General features: G+C 38.2%; 1 protein-coding gene across 2 annotated transcripts in view; it reads left to right on the top strand.

The window, feature by feature from the left end:
* Positions 1-18335, top strand: part of DYRK1A (dual specificity tyrosine phosphorylation regulated kinase 1A) — a 112993-nt gene that overhangs the window by 85296 nt on the left and 9362 nt on the right. For both annotated transcript variants that reach the window (XM_026651234.1, XM_026651238.2), the window contains exons 4-6: positions 4883-4975; positions 7227-7415; positions 8770-8917. In XM_026651234.1, coding sequence (XP_026507019.1) covers positions 4883-4975; positions 7227-7415; positions 8770-8917 — 430 coding nt within the window. The remainder of the gene's footprint in view (positions 1-4882; positions 4976-7226; positions 7416-8769; positions 8918-18335) is intronic.

Below are 18335 nucleotides of genomic sequence, written 5' to 3'. Positions count from 1 at the left end.
CACTGCACTACTTGCTCCTGTTCAAGTTCAGTGCCTTGGCTGGTGAGTTCAGGTGCTTTTCCTCTGATAAGAGACTTTCCTCAAAATTCCTAAACCTTCCATATCTGGAACAAGCCTAATTCTTCCTAATTTCAGTAAAAATTTGTTGGATTTTTAATAGCTCCTCTCGAAGCACAAATGTTTTATTAATATTTCCTCAAACTCTACCAATCACAGTGGGACAAATTAAAGAAATCTTTTTTCAGTCTCCAAGATTCCTCATTTCTTCTTAGTCTCCTCATTTCTAGCATTTAGGACTGAAATGTTTTCCACAAAGATCCTGATGTTGGTGGATACCAAATGGAGCACCCAGTTATTTGAAAGAAAATACAGATTTCTCTAAAATGGCCTTCATATCTATTGTCAGTTGTCTCCTGCCCTCTATGGTTGCCAAAGCTTGTATGGCTTATTGTTGGGATAGAGCGTCCAGCAAGAGTTAAAAACAACTTAGATCCAGCAAGTTGACTCTGGTTTACATTTACGGGAAATAATGCTGCCTGCTTCTTATTTACAATGTCACCTGAAAGTGAGAACAGATGTTCATATGGCAATGTTGTAGCTGGCGTTGCAAGGTATTTACCTGCCAGATATACTAAACATTTGTATGCCCCTTTATGCTTCGACTTGTAGACTCTAAAGTAGTAATAATTCTACATTTGAAAGTGGCACTTTCATGATAGAGAGATTGTACTAGAGTACTTGTATGAGATGTATTGTACTGTTTTCTTTTATACAGTACAAATATTTGTAATACAAATAATATAAAGTGAGCACTGTACACTTTGTATTCTGTGGTGTAATTGAAATCAATATATTTAAAAATGTAGAAAAATGTCCAAAAATATTTATAATAAATTTACATTGGCATTCTATTATTGTTTAATAGTGCAATTAAAACTGTGATTAATTGCGACTGTTTTTTAAAATCTAGTTAATTTGTTTTGTGTTAAACGCTTGCATTAACTGCAGTTAATTGACAGCCCTAAAAATAAGTAAATAACTGGAATTCTTAGTCGGATACAGTGGTATAAAATATAAATTCCTTTCATTGTACTCCCTTTGTTTGTAAAATCAAAGTCACGCTAGATGTAGCCAGAATCTTTGCTACTCCTTGTTATACTCAATTTTTTTTTTTAAATATCCAAATATCTCTTCTTGGATTAGGACATCTATTTTACAGGATATATATCCCCTGTCATAAAATTTCCCATAATGAAATGAGGTATATTTAACAAGAAACACGACTGCTTTGGGCAGTAAAGAATAGGACCACATGAAGAAATTTGTGTGGCAGTCACTTAGTTATCTATTCCCTCTTTTACCAAACACTACAAAATTAACATTGTTGTCAGCTGATACATTGTCCTTCAAGCTGCTCTGGACCAATTAAAAAAATGAAAATAGATCAATTTAATGTGCATAGCTTGGACTCTTAGGCTTGTTGCCTACTCTGTTTTTATTCTTTGGTTGTTTCCCGTTCTGACTTTGTGCTTCCCAACTGTCATTTGCACACCAACAAATTGGTCATATGAAATCGAAAATTTGATTTTCTTATTTGTAATTTTAATTTCTCTTAGTGGTACCAATCCCTGCTATGCATGTCCTGCTCCATTAATCTCTTAGGATGATAAAATTTTGTTGTTTATTGACAAATATAATTGCAATGAAATCACTTGATTGTCATTTATCTTGGAATTTATACATATTCTCCAACATTCAATTTTGGAAATATCTCCTTGGGTTGCAGTTAACTATGTGGCCAGCAGGTAGAGACTGGAGTCTGCAAAGCAGGATTTAAAAAAAAAAAAAATATTTTACCGGAGAGCTGCCTCGAAGCTAAAGGAAAGGCAGGATTACCTAACAACATAGTACGGTGTGGTACCACTGTGCAGAATGGGTATTGTCCCCTTCCTGTGCCATCATTCCCCTCTTTCCTTCATCAGAGGAAGAAGTGGTTATATAATTGGAGCAAAATTCAAATCTTTCATATTCTTCTGAGGGGATCTTGTTGTACCATTGGAATGTCCTGATTAAGAATATAGCTAAGCATTTTAAAATGCAGCCTATGGAGAAAAAAGGTGGAAGATTCTTACCTTTTTTTCCCCTTCACAATCTTCCATCCCATTTTTCAGACGGCAGAGAGGAAAATATTGCCTCTTTAAAAAGTTAATACAGGTCAGATTAGAACAATGGGGATGTGAATAGCAGCACGCACCAAAGTGCTGCGCTGTAACTCCCCTGTGTGGATACTGCGGGCACAAGTGAAAAGGTTTCTAGTTTCCCATTATTGTGGTCCTATTTGAAGAGGACTATGTTAATGCAAACTAGGAACCTTTTGGCTTGTGCCTGGAGCATCCACATAGGGAAGTTGCAGTGCAACCCTTTGGTGCATGCTGCTATTCACACCCCTATAGTCTGAACTGTGGGACAGTGTAGACAAGCTCTGAGTGATGCTGCACAGGTGTAATTGAAAGCATGATTTGGAGATAAAGAAGTTAGGGTTATCTCTGAGAAGCTGAGAAGGGCACAAGTTGGCCTGAAGAATCTTAATTATTGTTTGTGGTTCATGAGAAGAAAAGAAAACCAGCTTGATTTTTTCAAGGTGACTTTTCAGGGCTTTGCTAGAAAAATTTTTTACTTGTAAAGTGAACAAATTTGAGCTAGAAATTAGAGATGATCAACATGGAACCTCTGCAGTGCTATTCTACAGAGGAAAATATGCATGGGTCCTACACATGCCTATCACAACATGGGGTGTATCTCATCCAATGCACTAAATTCCCCAATAACGATGTGGGTGAAACCAGACAGTCACTATGCTCTTGAATGAACTCTCACTGGAAGATAAGACAGAAACACTATATCACTTATGGGTGAACACTTTTCGCAAAGCGATCATGCTGTATCTGACCTATCAGTCCTTTTTCTCAAGGGAAACCTGCACAACACTTTCAAAAGACAAGCCAGAGTGCTTAAATCCATAAATTGCTAGATACTAAAAATCATGGACTAAATGAGACACTGGATTTATGGTTTATTACAACAATTTATAACCCATTAGCCCCACCCCCACCTCCTGAAACCTCTCTCCCCCATTCCTTTCCTCCCCATGACTGGAATGGTGTTAACGAGGGCCACTTCACCTTGAATGGTCCCTTGAAATGTGTAGCTACTTATTCTAAAAAACCTGTTTCACCTTTTATTTATCTGTGACAGTGCATATATGTTTTCTAGACCTGAAGAAGAGCTCTGTTTAAGAGAGACAAGCTTTCAATCACTAACAGAAGTTGGTTCAATAAAAGATATTACCTCACCCATCTTGTCTGTCTTATATGTTAGGGCCAACAGGGCTATAACACTGCATTCTACAGAATAGGCATGCTGCTTACTACTTCCACAGTTGGGAGAACAACTCCACAAAGTCTAGTCTGTGGCAGCAAAGAGACTGGTCATTACACCTGCCTTGAACAAAGTGTAGCCTTTACGTTTTCACTTGTGACATGAGTGGAGTGACTAATGGATAGTGATAGAGCCTCCAGTCACACTACCAAATTCCTGCTCTTGCCTCAAATGCTTATAAGGACATTACCAACTGAAAAATCATATTTACGTATGTAAACTTGGTACCATCTAGGTTTATAAGTAAACCCTACAATTATTAGAACTGAAGCAGATTAGAGGGAGAAATAATTCCCTTTATATTTCAATTTATTTTCTTCATTTTACAGCACTTTATTTTACAGCATTTTATAGTCAGTTTTGCTGTCTTGTCAATGGTGTACACTGTTCTTCTGGCCTCTGCAAAAAGGTGTTTATCAGTTATAGTGAAACTGATGAGGCTGTAGGCTAGATTGTACACACAGTGAAGAGAAAAGTGTTGCTGAGCACGTTTGGTGAAGTTGCGTGGGCACTAGAGCAACATAACTCTCTAATTGTGAACAGGAATTAGAAAAGAATAGTCTTTTACTTGCTGTTTAAAGGTTGTTCTATCAGAAAACTGAATGTTTTAAAGCTAGTTAGTTTTGGAAAATACAATTTTTGTTCCTTTTAAGTATTTTAAAAAAATATACTTTCAATTTGTCCCTAACAGATCCATTTACGTCTAGATCTCTCACATCATATAGACTGATAGATTCCAAAGCCAGAAGGGACCATTGTGAACATCTAGTCTGGCCTCCTGTATAAAACAGGCTATAGAACTTCCCCAAAATAATTTCTAGAGCATATCTTTAGAAAAAATATTCAATCGTGATTTAAAAATTGTGAGTAATGGAGAATCCATCCCAACCCTTGGTAAATTGTTCCAGTGGTTAATTACTCTCACCGTTAAAGATTTATACCTTATTTCCAGTCTGAATTTGTCTAGCTTCAGTTGTATACCAGCTTTTCTAAGCCCCCTATAATATCACTGAATATAATGAAGCATTATTGAAATGTACTGACTCTGCTGTTCCATAACAGCATTTGTGGCATTTTACTATTTAAACAGTTGATATACCTGTATTCATTATGGTTTTATGTTTGTTTTTTAAATGCAAGTATGTTCAAAATACAAATATTTTGCATGTGCTTGATAAGTCAGGGGACCAGAGAGGGAGCTGGGGGAGGGAGGGAAATAAGGGGATATATTGTCAACTAGCTCAAAAAACAATGGGAATATTAAACCTGTTAGTAGTAGTAATTTTTTATTTAAACACAGCTTTGTAAATATTAGAAATTCATCAGTTAGAGTGGACAGGATTAGATTTAGGCAGTTTACTCTTCTGAAGAGTAGTAATTATTTAGTTAAAGTGCTAGTTTTTTCTGTCTGTTTAAAGTGATGCCTGATATTGTCATGTTACAGAGGCGGATGCCCCAAACTTTCCGTGATCCAGCTACTGCTCCCCTGAGGAAACTCTCCGTTGATCTGATCAAAACATACAAACATATTAATGAGGTAAAGACCACATAGTTCACCGTTATATTTTTATTTAATGTGTGATAACTTGTTAATAATTACAATATGTAGTGTTATCAAAAATATTGATTAAAGTGTTCCAAGTAGATTTTTCTATAAGATGCAATGAATTTAGACACATTTTTTACTGGCACATTATACAGGCATTCTTTCTTAATTTATGAATTAACTTGATGAATTCTAAATTAAACAAGTCCATGTACTTTTATTGTCAATAAAAATAACATGCAAAGTACAAAAGGGTTTGTGCCCTTTTTTTATTCTTTATTATGTATTTAAAATCTTGGTTCACTTTTTCCCCCCGCCCCTGTAGAAATATCAGTAATGCCTTGTCTTCTCTTCTTTGGTGGGAAGTCTCCTTGAAGGACCTGAAGTGGAAACTTTCTCTGCTTTTAATTTAAAGGGGCTTGGTGGGTGTTGAATATTTAGGCCTAAATTTTCAAAAGTGACTATTTTGGGCTCCTCAGTTTTCGGGTGCCCAACTTCAGACAACTTTAATGAGCCTGGTTTTTCAGAACTGTTGAGCACCTGCCTTCAGAAAACGAGGTCCCTTTCAGTTGTCTCAGGTTGAGCACCCAAATCACGGCTCTCAAAATCAACACTCACTTTTGAAAGTCTAGGTCTTTATAGTTTTTTCTTCCAACGGTTTGTAGAGCATTTACTTTCCATTGGTTTTACCAACAACACACGCGTTCTAAACACTGAATAAAAATCAGATTCCCTCCCAATTGCTCGTGTTTCACTACTCGATACCTGTGAGGTCATAATCTTACTGGGCCTCCAGTCCATAATCTTCTGGAAAAGAAGGCCTAGACAGCAATTGAATTGCTATTTAAATATAAATAAACTTGAAGGTCTTTTATATGTATCATCAGGAAAACATAAGCCATCTTTGCCTTTCACGTTATCTTTTGATTGCTTTATCTTTTAGAAAATTTGAGTTTCTATAGAGCCTCCTTAATTGGTCTATCTTAATTATTCAAAATCCAAAAGAAGGCAAAGTTATAAAGCAAGGAAGTGGTGATGTCCTCCTGGATGCCTGTGGTGATTGTAGAATAAAAGAAATGGCACTGCAGCCATCCATGATTTCACTTTGTTTTTTCTTTTAGTCTTGAGTACTTATGGACTGTAGTCTGGCAAAATTACTATTTCTAATCAAGGCCCCAGCAGTTTAAAAGCAGCTGCTGTTATCTAGTGGCCTGTGCTTGAGCCTGGGAGTCCAGAACTGCTATGTCACTGAGTTTAATGATGCTATGCCACTGATGTTTAATTCCTTTTGCCTCACTTTTTCTACTCTATTGTTTTGTACGGCACTTGAAAAATATAAAATGTTAAGTGTCAAGTATTTCCATATTTAATTATCATCATTATTATTATATTGTGTATGTACTGTAATGCTAGGCAACAATTGAATCTTTTGTTACTCAGCTTCTCCCAATGCTTACATATTTAATTTTACTTTCTGTTGGTTACGCTTTAGTCTTTGTCTTGCCTTTTTAAACATAAATAAAGATGTTAGGTTAATTTTCATGTGTGTGTAAAGTACAATCATAGGACTGTAAGGGACCTGAAGAGGTCGTCTAGTCCAATTCCCTGCATTCAAGGCAGGACTAAGTATTACCTTTTGTGTGTGTGAGAGACAGAGTAAGTGACTTAACCATGGTGTGTTTTCTCTTTTGTACCCTTTGTTTTTTAATAGGCTCTAAGGCTACATTTTATGAATATGTTGCTGTGGTGTGCTTACTGATGTTTCTCGAATATTCATAAATATTGGGATATTTGCTTTTGGTATAAATGACTGAATTTCAGATCCTGTGATATAATTAAAACATTGTGTGCACTTCTGAAGGGACACACTAATTCAAAAATTGCTCTTTTCCCTGAAACTTTATCTACTTTATTTATAAATGTCACTTAGGATTATTATGTCTAAAATTATAATTTTTAGATACATTTTCTGTTTTACTTTGTGAATTTGATAGCTCTGTGTTAAGAGATTCACTGTTTTCTCAGTATAGTCAGTTAGTTTTCCTGGTTTTTATGGGTGTCTTTCACACAGCAACAGGGGAGGGGAAAATAACTTTTTAAAAAAGGAAAATGGGTTTGTAAAGCCAGAAAATTTTGCTGGTTGCGGGGAGAGGGGAGACTAGAGTAGTCCCTGAAGATACTCTTTACTGATTAAAGTGACACCATCTGTTGAAATTTAAACCAGTATGTTCCTCATCTTCAGGTTTACTATGCAAAAAAGAAGAGGCGGCACCAACAGGGCCAAGGAGATGATTCCAGTCATAAAAAGGAACGGAAAGTTTACAACGATGGCTATGATGATGACAACTATGACTATATTGTAAAAAATGGGGAGAAGTGGATGGATCGTTATGAAATTGACTCTTTAATTGGCAAAGGATCCTTTGGGCAGGTAATGGATGTCAGCTGAAAAATCATTAATTCATTTTAGTTATAATAGCCATCTAAATGAGTCAATATCCAAGCTACATCCCGGTCTCATATAAAGATTGTTTCCTTATTCATAAGCTCTTGGAATAAGATGTCTACTCAAAATTTCTGCAGTTATGATTTTTCTTGTTTATAAAACATGAAATTTGAATTTTCTTGAGCATGCGCATCCAGTAACTGCTTTTGCAAGAGAATCAAACCTGTTAATTTGGAAAAGAGACAGCTAAGGGGAGATATGATTGAGGTCTATAAAATGATGACTGGTGTAGAGAAAGTAGATAAGGAAGTGTTGTTTACTACTTCTCATAACACAAGAACTAGGGGTCACCAAATGAAATTAATAGGCAGCAGGTTAAGACAATAAAAGGAAATATTTCTTCACACAATGCACAGTCAATCTGTGGAATTCCTTGTCAGAGAATGTTGCGAAGGCCAAGACCATAACAGGGTTAAAAAAAGAACTGGATAAATTCATAGAGGATACGTCCATCAATGGCTATTAGCCAGGATGGGCAGGAATGGTGGCCCTAGCCTCTGTTTGCCATAAGCTGGGAATGAGTGACAGGGGATGGATCACTTGATGATTACCTGTTCTGTTCATTCCCTCTGGGGCACCTGGCACTGGCCACTGTCGGAAGACAGGATACTGGGCTAGATGGACCTTTGGTCTGACCCAGTAGGGCCATTCTTATGTTCTTATGTTATGTTCTTAATTTAACACTTAACTTGCATTTGCTGTCATTCAGAATTCCATGGTGTTATGGAAACCCAAATTTAATTTTCTGTGCTTCGGGAGATAACACAAACAGGTAGCATAGAGTATGTAATAAATACACATCATACCCAAGTTAACTCTTGAAAAAGGCATTTTGAGAATTAAGCATTTCTAAATAGTGAATATTTAATAGAAAGTGATTTTACTCTTATTTTCTGTATTGATTTTTTTTTATACTTGTACTTGAATTAGATGTTATTTCCTCAGTCCACCTTCTCAATGAAGTCTGAATCCTGTTTTTGTGATTTTTGTTATGAAAATTAATATCATATCACAATATCACCTATGGCTTCACAGTAGAAAGAAGAAAAGAAAATGGTCTAGAAAGGATGAAAATTCTTATTTTCAAGACAAATATTTTCAATAAGAATTAAACGTACTTAGTGAAATTTTGAAATATAACCTGGATTACTAAGTATGTTTTAAATATGATTAATTTCAAACCTTTCTTGGTTTTGAAAGTCTCTGTTTAATAAATAAATTTAATGAAATGTGCAGTTACTTGAACATTGTATTTAGCATGTCTTTTTTTCTCTTTCAGGTTGTAAAGGCTTATGATCGTGTGGAACAGGAGTGGGTTGCTATTAAAATTATAAAGAACAAGAAGGCTTTCCTAAATCAAGCCCAGATTGAAGTGCGGCTTTTGGAGCTTATGAACAAACATGACACTGAAATGAAATACTATATAGGTATTAAGATAATTCTTATTTTTATTCACTTGCAAATATTTGAGAATTGGCTGGAGAACCTAAGACCATGCTACTAATTTTACAGTGCTCATAATGTTGAGGAATTATACATTTGTTTGTTTTTACATCAATAGTTTTTACAGCAGACTATCTTACATAAAGAAGACAGTTGACCTGTGCATGTAGAACTTGATCCAGGAGAAGTTATATGAGACCATATGACATTATTAACTGCCTTGTGTTTTTAACCATGAGTTCTACTGCTGTATATGGCAATCAGATTGGACAGAGTCTATTTTGCTCCTGAGAAGGGGGCAGTCTTCAGTCCCTACTGCCTCTTCTTAATATGGAAAAGTTGCTGGTAAAGCAATTTTAACCTATACAGTGGGTATAAATTCCAGAAAAAAATAAGAAGCCCAATATAATTATGGTACCAGAGAAGATCATATTGCTGGCATTTGCCCACTTCTCATAGAAACATGCTAAAAGGAGGCAGAAGCTCCAATTCACTCCCCAGCTGGATCCAGACATTGTACATTTCTTAAACTTGGCCTTTTAAGAAGACAAGGCAGGAAGTAATTTTTCTTATCCTCTCTGTTTACTTGGGATAGTTGGAACTCTGTTGTGGACCAACATGTTCTCACAAGAGAAGAATGTTCTTATGACAACTAGTGGCTGCCCTTTCTCCCCCTCCCACTCCCCCTTCCCTCCACTTTCCCTGAGACAGGATGAGGGGGGATAGGCAGGAAGCTGCCTGGACCATGGTCTATGACTGGTTCCATGTTCTCTCTTTGAACCATTAAATGTGTGTTCCATGTCTTATTTATCAAAGAAAGTTGCATTCCTTGGTGTCACCACCTCAGCCAGAAGAGTGGTTGAGCTGGGAGCCATAATGATGAATCTGCCATAAACTATATTCAGTAACAAACTCTCTTTATGACTACATCTGAAATTCACCTCCAAAGAAGTTTTGGAGTTTCATATAAACTACTCAATCCATTGACCTGTGTTTTTTCCAAAACTGCATGTATCTGAAGAGTAGAGGAGACTTCACTACCTTGATGTACATCACACTCTTGCCTTCTACCTGCAAAGGACAAAACCAATTAGAAAATCACCCAGATTGTTTCACAGTATAGCAGAATGAGTCTGAGGTCAAACTGTATCTTCCCAGAGGATTTCTTGGTAGATCTTGGGCTATATCCTACTCATGCAGCTGTTTTCCATATTTGAGCTTTTATTCTCTGGGAAATGTCACACAGATGTCCACGTGGGCACAAAAAATATAATTTATTTCCTAGTGTTGTAGCTGTATTGGTCCCAGGATATTAGGGAGAAAAGGTGGATGAGATCATATATTTTATTGGACCAACTTCTGTTGGTGAAAGAGAGATGCTTTCGAGCTACACGGAGCTCTTCTTCTGGTCTGTTTAGCTCGAAAGCTTGTCTCTTTTACCCACAGAAGTTGGTCCAATAAAATATATGATCTCATCCACCTTGTTTCTTAGAAATTACTAGGAAATAAATTCATCTATACCTCTGTTCTGCCAGCATAGGAATCTGGCCCGTTTGTCAGTGAAAAGTCCCAAGTTATAGGCTGTGTATGTTTTGAAAAGTAATATTCCTAATATAAAGTTGGGTTTTCTCTCAAGTCAACTGGAAAGTCAATGAGGCATGGTCTAGCTAAGGCTGTTAGCCAATCAGAGCCAATACTAAGTTTTGCTTGCTAGCCTGCCTGTTGAAAAGAGGTGGGGCTACCCATTTATCCTGTGCGGATTAAACCATCGTATAGAAAGCAATTTCCAGGTAAAAAATTATTAATTAAAAAGCTACATAAGGTTCTTTATAATAAAACTGAGAGATGAGTGAGCATTAAAGCTTACCTGGTCTCAGCACAGAAATCAGACATACATCCTTGCTGTTCCTGGTGGGTTTCATTGCGTTTTTCTTGAGATATGGTTGTGTTGTCACTTTAATTTTATAATAAAAACTAAACTGGTAATTAGCCAGCCCATGAGAGGCAGTATGTTAAAACTCACAAACCTGCCTGTTCTTTGGAATGTGGTAGAGTGGGAAAGATAATGGAAGGGAAGGAGTATCAGAACAGAGGAATGATGAAGGTTGAGAAGAAATATGGAGGAAAAAGATTAATTTATTTTCTGTCATATAATCAATTTTAAGAGGCTAATAATATTACTAGCTTTACTCTCTCTTTATGTACGTGGGGAGTATTGGCTTACCTTTGTATTATGGAAAGATTATCTCTTTTCAAATGTAAAATTGTACTTAGGATTACATTATCTAGTGACCAGATAACTATTTTAAAGCCTTACCATTTAGGAAATTTTAACTCATTTTATTCAATATTATCGTTGTCAGTGTGTAGAAATATGTTTTGTGATTTTTTTTTGTGAAAAATATTTTAACATGTTTTAACTTAGATTTATTGATGTCATTCATATCTCAAATAAAAATTAAACTCCACAGCATATGACAGAGAGATGCCTTTTAGAAATCTAAAAACTACTTTCCTTTACATTAGTTCACTGCAAAATAGTGAAATACGGTATGACAATAATAAGAAACCTCTTGAATTTTTAATATTAGATTGAGAGCCTCTGCTTGGAAAAAATCCTTGATTTAAAACAAACAAACAAACATTCCATATTTCCCCAAAACATCATGTTAAAATTTATATATCTCATAACTTTGTCCTAAAGCTACGCTTGGATTGCTTTATAAATTGGTGGTTAATTGAGATGGCTGCCAGTGAACAGACCAACGTAATGAATGTCAGTAATTCTGAACAATGGAGAAATATTACACGTATTCTGTTGAAATATCACACCTGCTGTTGACTGCACTCTTTATGCAATAATTTATAATAGTTCTTGGCTTGCTTCAGGTTACTTTCCTGCTCCAGTATGGTTGAAATATGAGCTTGTTATCTTTTAATATAGAAATGTTCTCATGTTGATTAATTTTTAAACCAATTCGTGAATTTAAAATTAATATCTTCTAATATATACTGAACACACAACAAATCTCTCTGTAAATAGACAGTTATTTGATTGTTAAAATTGTTTCCATAAGTGTGCGTCAGTTAACAGGATACTACCATGTAACTATTCAAAACCGTTTCTTCTGCTAGAAATAGATGCAGTTACTTGTTACATTTTAAATTTATAAAACTTGGAAATCTGTTTTTTCCTCAATATTTACTGAACCTTTCTGTGCAGCCCCACACTCTGGCATTTGCTGGGGTATTTTTTTATTGATATGCAATTACTTTAAGTAGCTTCACAAAACAAGTACCACATTGCCTAGATGACGCACAGATACTGCTCCTTCATTGTACGTGTACACTGTAAGTTTGTAAGCATAGAAAAGTTCTTTTGATTTTGCTTATAGATGTACTTTTATTGGAATACTCAATAGATTAATGTAGAAAGAGAAGTTGTCTATAGAGGAGTCAGGTTTTTTTTTTTTTTTTTAACATTTTTGAAGGCTTTCAGATATGACAGTGTGGTGGGCGTGGTATAAAATATAGATTGCATAGATCGAGTGTTTTATAAGTAAATCATGGATATTATAGTAAACTCTATAAAATATTTAGTATTGAATAATGTTTAGGAGACAAATGTCTAGATTCAAAGAAGGGATAGCGGACAAGCATTTTTGTTAATAGTTTTTATTAAAATTCTAAAGTAGTTATGATTCTGCTGTTCCTTATTAGTTTATTTATAGAAAAATTTATAGAAAAAAAGCTCTACACTGGAGTATGCAAATATTATGCCTTGCTTGCTCCCCCCTTTGCCTCAAAAGTGTTTCCTGGAGCAGCTCTTCTAGATGGTTGACAGCCTGGTAAATCTTGGTTCTTCTTTAAGTGTTTGTCCATATATATTCCACTATCATTGTACGTGTACCGAGTGTGCTTAAGACGGATTCTTTTGGCAGCAGTGTCCCTTGGGGAACTGCCTGCACTTTGTGTCCCCATGCACCAACTAGGTGCATACAAGGAGGGGCCACTTCAACTATCCCTCAGTTCCTGTTCATCACCTGTGGCTATGGGTCAGAGCTTGCAGTGACTGCCTCTTCATATGCTTTGTAAATTGCTAATTAGGTACTTAGTTTAAAGTAGTGTTAGGAATTTTTCTAGAGTTTTTTTCCTTTGTGACAAAATTGTCCTTTATTTGTTTATGTGGGAGGTACTTTCAGTACCACTTCGGTCATGATGACTGAACGTAAATCCCCAGGATTCAAGAATTGTCCTTCATGTGAGACAGCAATGCTGTTGAACAATGGGCGTGCTTGGTGTTTGATTTATCTGAGTGAGGGGCACTTCAGTGATGTGCTATCTGCAAATCATTCTCAAAAAGAATCCAGAGGATGAGAGAGAAGTGAGGTTTTTACCCACGAAAGCTTATGCCCAAATAAATCTGTTAGTCTTTAAGGTGCCACCAGACTCCTTGGTGTTTTTGTAGATACAGACTAACACGGCTACCCCCTGATACTTAGAGAGGTCAGTGCACCCTGCCTCTCATCCTGGCTTGTCTGGGGCAGAATCATCTGATTGATCCATTTCAGGGAGTGCCCCAGCTGCTGCTTCTCCTGAAGCTGCCATTCCGAGTTTAAAAAACCCATCATCTTCATCTGGGAGGTACTGAGGTTAGAGAGGGAGAAAACTGCATAAGTCTCAGAGCGAGAGAGAGAGAGCAGATACAGATCTTCTCTGGACCCTTCAGCTTCCAAGGACCTTTGATTTCCAAGGACCATAAATCCTCTCAGTTGACTGAATCGAAGGGTATGTCTACACTGCAATTAAACACCCACAGCTGACCCAAGCCAGCTGACTCAGGCTCGCAGGGCTCAGGCTCAAGGGGCTGTTTAACTGCGTTGTAGACATTCGGGCTGCAAACCAAGCCCTGGGACTCTCCCACCTCACAGGGTCATAGAATCATAGAATATCAGGGTTGCAAGGGACCTCAGGAGGTCATCTAGTCCAACCCCCTGCTCAAAGCAGGACCAATCCCCAACTAAATCATCCCAGCCAGGGCTTTGTCAAACCTGACCTTAAAAACCTCTAAGGAAGGAGATTCCACCACCTCCCTAGGTAACCCATTCCAGTGCTTCACCACCCTCCTAGTGAAAAAGTTTTTCCTAATGTCCAACGTAAACCTCCCCCACTGCAACTTGAGACCATTACTCCTTGTTCTGTCATCTGGTACCACTGAGAACAGTCTAGATCCATCCTCTTTGGAACCCCCTTTCAGGTAGTTGAAAGCAGCTATCAAATCCCCCCTCATTCTTCTCTTCTGCAGACTAAATAATCCCAGTTCCCTCAGCCTCTCCTCATAAATCGTGCTCCAGCCCCCTAATCATTTTTGTTGCCCTCCGCTGGAGCCGTTGATCACTACCCGTTGAGGCCGATGATCTAGCCAACTTTCTATCCACCTTATAGTCCATTCATCCAGCCCATACTTCTTTAACTTTATGGCAAGACTACTGTGGGAGACTATATCAAAAACTTTGCTAAAGTCAAGGAATAACACTTCCACTGCTTTCCCCTCATCCACAGAGCCAGTTATCTCATCATAGAAGGCAGTTAGGTAAGTCAGGCATGACTTGCCTTGGTGAATCCATGCTGACTGTTCCTGATCACTTTCCTTGAACCTGTGCTCCATCTCAAGCCTGAACATCTATGCTGCAGTTGAATAGCCCCTTAGCCTGAGCCCTGCAAGCCCAAGTTAGCTGGCATGGGCTAGCTGCAGATTTTTAATTGCACTGTAGACATACCCCTAAGGGTAGCCTTAGAGCTAAGAAGGGTTCTTACAGCACCCATTCAGGTTCCGGATACCGTGCCTCAGGATCTGATATTATGTTCCCTCAGAAATTGTCTGATACCACCTGTGCAATGTCAAGGCTCCTGGTACCGACAACTATGGTGCTGGTGGCCCCGGAACCACAGGATGCTCTTATCTATTAGTGACTTTACCAGTACAGTCACTTTTGGTACAGTCATCTGTCATGGGTGTTTCACAGACTTCAATATATACATTACTGAGGGTTTACTTAGCAGCTAAGGACTTCTCTGTATCCTCTGTACTGGACTTGCCTCTGTTGGCAACCTTAAAAGTGCCTCCACTGGTACCAACATCATTACTGACCTTGGTGCCTAGTGTATCCCCTATACCAGCAAAATCTCAGTTGGTCTGGGAGCTGAGTACACCAACTGGAAAGTCCCTCCTTTGCATGAAAAATATTCTTTCTCCTCCTATGAATCTGAGGACAGCAGGAAAGCTTCATCAACAAGATCCCTTGTCTCAGGAGATTCAGGCCCATTCCTGCAGGGCTAGGATTCTAGGACTGATTTTGGTTATCAAAGACTGAAGACTAGGTAAGAGAGGATATGAATTTTTGGTACCCTCCTCTTTGGCTAACAACCTTCTATGCTCATCAACACACTTGGGCTTTTTGGGACATATTCCCCATGTTAAAGAATTGCTTCAGCATCATAAACCAGACCCAGATCATCCTTGCCCCAACATCCCATGAAGGGCATATCACTCACTCAAATGGTGCAAACAATGGAACACTGTCCTTGATCATGTTTCTTCTTCCTCTCCAGATGAGGCTGTCAGAATCTTCATCCACCCCAGGTGATTATAAAACATTTCAAGATCTTATGAGGGGAGTTGCCTCAACTCTAGAGATTCCTGTTGAGGTAGTTCAAGACAAACTCTCAAACTCCTCCATACCTCTGTATCAACTCGCTTGACTGCCAGTTAGGCCCTGCCAAATTACTGTGGTAAACCTCAGCCTCAGTAGCTTCAACATCTAAAAGAACGGATGGGTGCTATTAAGCCCCTTCTCAAGGATTTGAACAAGTTTATACCCATCTCTCACAAGGCTCACTGGCAGCAGCCGATAAAATGAATCTCCAGAGACAACAAAGGTTGATTTCCCCCCAGAATTGGAATTGTTTGGCAGGAAAAACTGTTCCACCTCTAGTTTGCAAATAAGAATTTACAACTACCAAGCTTTGTTGGCAATATATGATTATATTAATTGGGACTCTGAAAAAATTCACTGAGAAGATTCCACAGGAAATGATAGATAAATTCAAATCCATCATTGCCAAGGGTCAACTTGTGGCTGGAACATCTCTGCAGGCAGCACTTGGTGGGTGCTTCCATAGCAATGGGAAGGTCTTCTTGACTACCACTCATCTGGAATTCTTAAGGAGGTACAAGTCATAATTGAAAACCTTCCATTCAAGGGATGCAGCTTTTTCTATGCCAAGGCACACTACATTCTTTTAAGGACTCAATGGCAACCCTGAGGTCTTCGGGAGTCTATACACCTGCTCTCAAAGGAAAACAATATAAGCCACAGCTTTACCAAATGCCATTCCTTCTATCAACAGAACAAACAGTTGGCTCCACTAAGGAAATGACAACATTTTCCTTGGTAGAAATCTTCCACTTCCACTGCTTTGTTGACCCATCAGCCTTCTTTGATTGATTTTGGCTGCTTGCTTAAGAGCGGAGTACCAATCCCTACCAATCATCCCATCCCACCCCATCTCTTTCTTTTGGGAATCATTTATATCTGTTCTGAAAATTCTGGAACACTATCACTATTGATCAGTGGGTTCTGAACATAATAGAGATTGCATATACTATCCAGTTCCAGTCTCCTTGTCACCCTCAAATACCTCCCCCAAATGACCCTTCTGATGAGAGTGTCTTTTGTTAAGAGGGTGTGTCTCCTGATGCAACAGAAATCCTGCGTCAGTATGGGGGAGAGGGGTTTTAGTCCCCAAAAGAGAGCACTGAAGTCTATCCTGGACCTAAGACAACTAAACACCTTCATCAGAAAGGTCAAGTTCAGGATCATTTGCTTCTGTTACCCTATCCCTAGAGCAGAGGAGATTGATACACCACTCTCCATCCCCTGGATGCCCATTTTTGCATCACAGTTCACCCAGCCCACATAAGATATTTAACATTCCTAATGGGATATTGCTATTACCAGTACAGAGTACTAACATTTGGCCTGTTGATAGCTCCCAGACTGTTCAAAGTGCCTTGAAAGAATGGCTGTGTACCTCAGGAAGTTGGAAATCCAAGTGTTCCCATACTTAAATGGCTGATTTGTGCAAAGTCTCCTCAACAGGTAGCAGACTTCATCCAGCAGATACTGCTTCTTTTGTGTGATTAAGTCTGAAAATAAAGACCAGTAACTACTGACCACGGTACAAAAAATAGAGTTCATTGTGGTCATTATAGACTTTGACAACAATGGTATGCACACATGTCCAGGCTAATCCAGAATATATCTGACTACTGGGCTGTATGGCATCCTGTAGCTTTATGACTCAGCATGCCAGACTTTACCTGTGCTGCATGCAAAAGTGACTGAAGTCTGTATATCAGCCAAGCAAACATCATCTGGACATGTTGGTTCCTGTTCCACCATGAGTCCTGTTATGATTAGAGGTGGATAGACCTGACAAAAGTCTGCAAAGGGGTTCCATTCTTCCCCCACCAGTTCTATCAAAGACTCTGATGATAGATGCATCCACGTTGGGCGGGGGACCCCATCTTGGATGACTTGCAAATGCAGTGGTTGTGGACACCTTGAGAAACAACTCTTCTCATAAACATGCTAGAGTTAAGAACCAGTCATCAAGCTTATGTGATCTTTCTACCAGCCATCAAGGGGCTTACCACGTAAGTCATAACAGGCAACATTAGCATGTTTTACTTAAACAAGCAGAGTGGAATCAGATTCATTCTGCTGTGTCAAGAGGTACCCCAACTGTAGAACTTTTTACATATGCCAGAAAGTTACCCTGAAGAAGATTGATCTTCCAGGAATACACAGTGTACTGTCAGATCACCTCAGCAGAAAGTTTGTGGACAACAGGAAATGTTGTCCATAAAAGATGATGTGACTCAATAGCTATTCATCAAGTGGGGTTCCCCTACTATGAACTGGTTCACCATCAGGCTGTACAGGAAATCTCATCGCTTCTGCCCCAGAGAGCATCAGAGTCCAGAGACTACTTTGGATGCATTTCTGATCCTGTGATCCATGGATCCTCTCTACACCACATTTCTTCCAATTCCACCAACACCAAGTGTTGATATAATGTCTAAATGGGACAGATGAGAGTGATGCCTTTGGGATTTTGGCCCGTTTTATTCAATGACATTTTGGAAGGCTGTGACCTGTGATTTCCACTTAACACTTCTTGTGGTTAGTTAAATCATGCTGGAATTGTTGGTTAAAATTATTAATACTGCCCTCTGGAAAGGCAAGAGACCACTTTCCTCTAGAGTTACAACTTTACTCAAGAAACTATTTCTAGATGCTAGTAATCTTGCCTAATCTTTTCTTACCTTTACCCCAT

This window comes from Terrapene carolina, unplaced genomic scaffold (genome assembly GCF_002925995.2).
Source record: "Terrapene carolina triunguis isolate 2854851 unplaced genomic scaffold, T_m_triunguis-2.0 Scaffold30, whole genome shotgun sequence".
Taxonomy (NCBI): domain Eukaryota; kingdom Metazoa; phylum Chordata; order Testudines; family Emydidae; genus Terrapene; species Terrapene triunguis.
The sequence above is the reverse complement of the archived record's forward strand: the minus strand, read 5'-3'. Positions and strand labels throughout refer to the sequence as shown.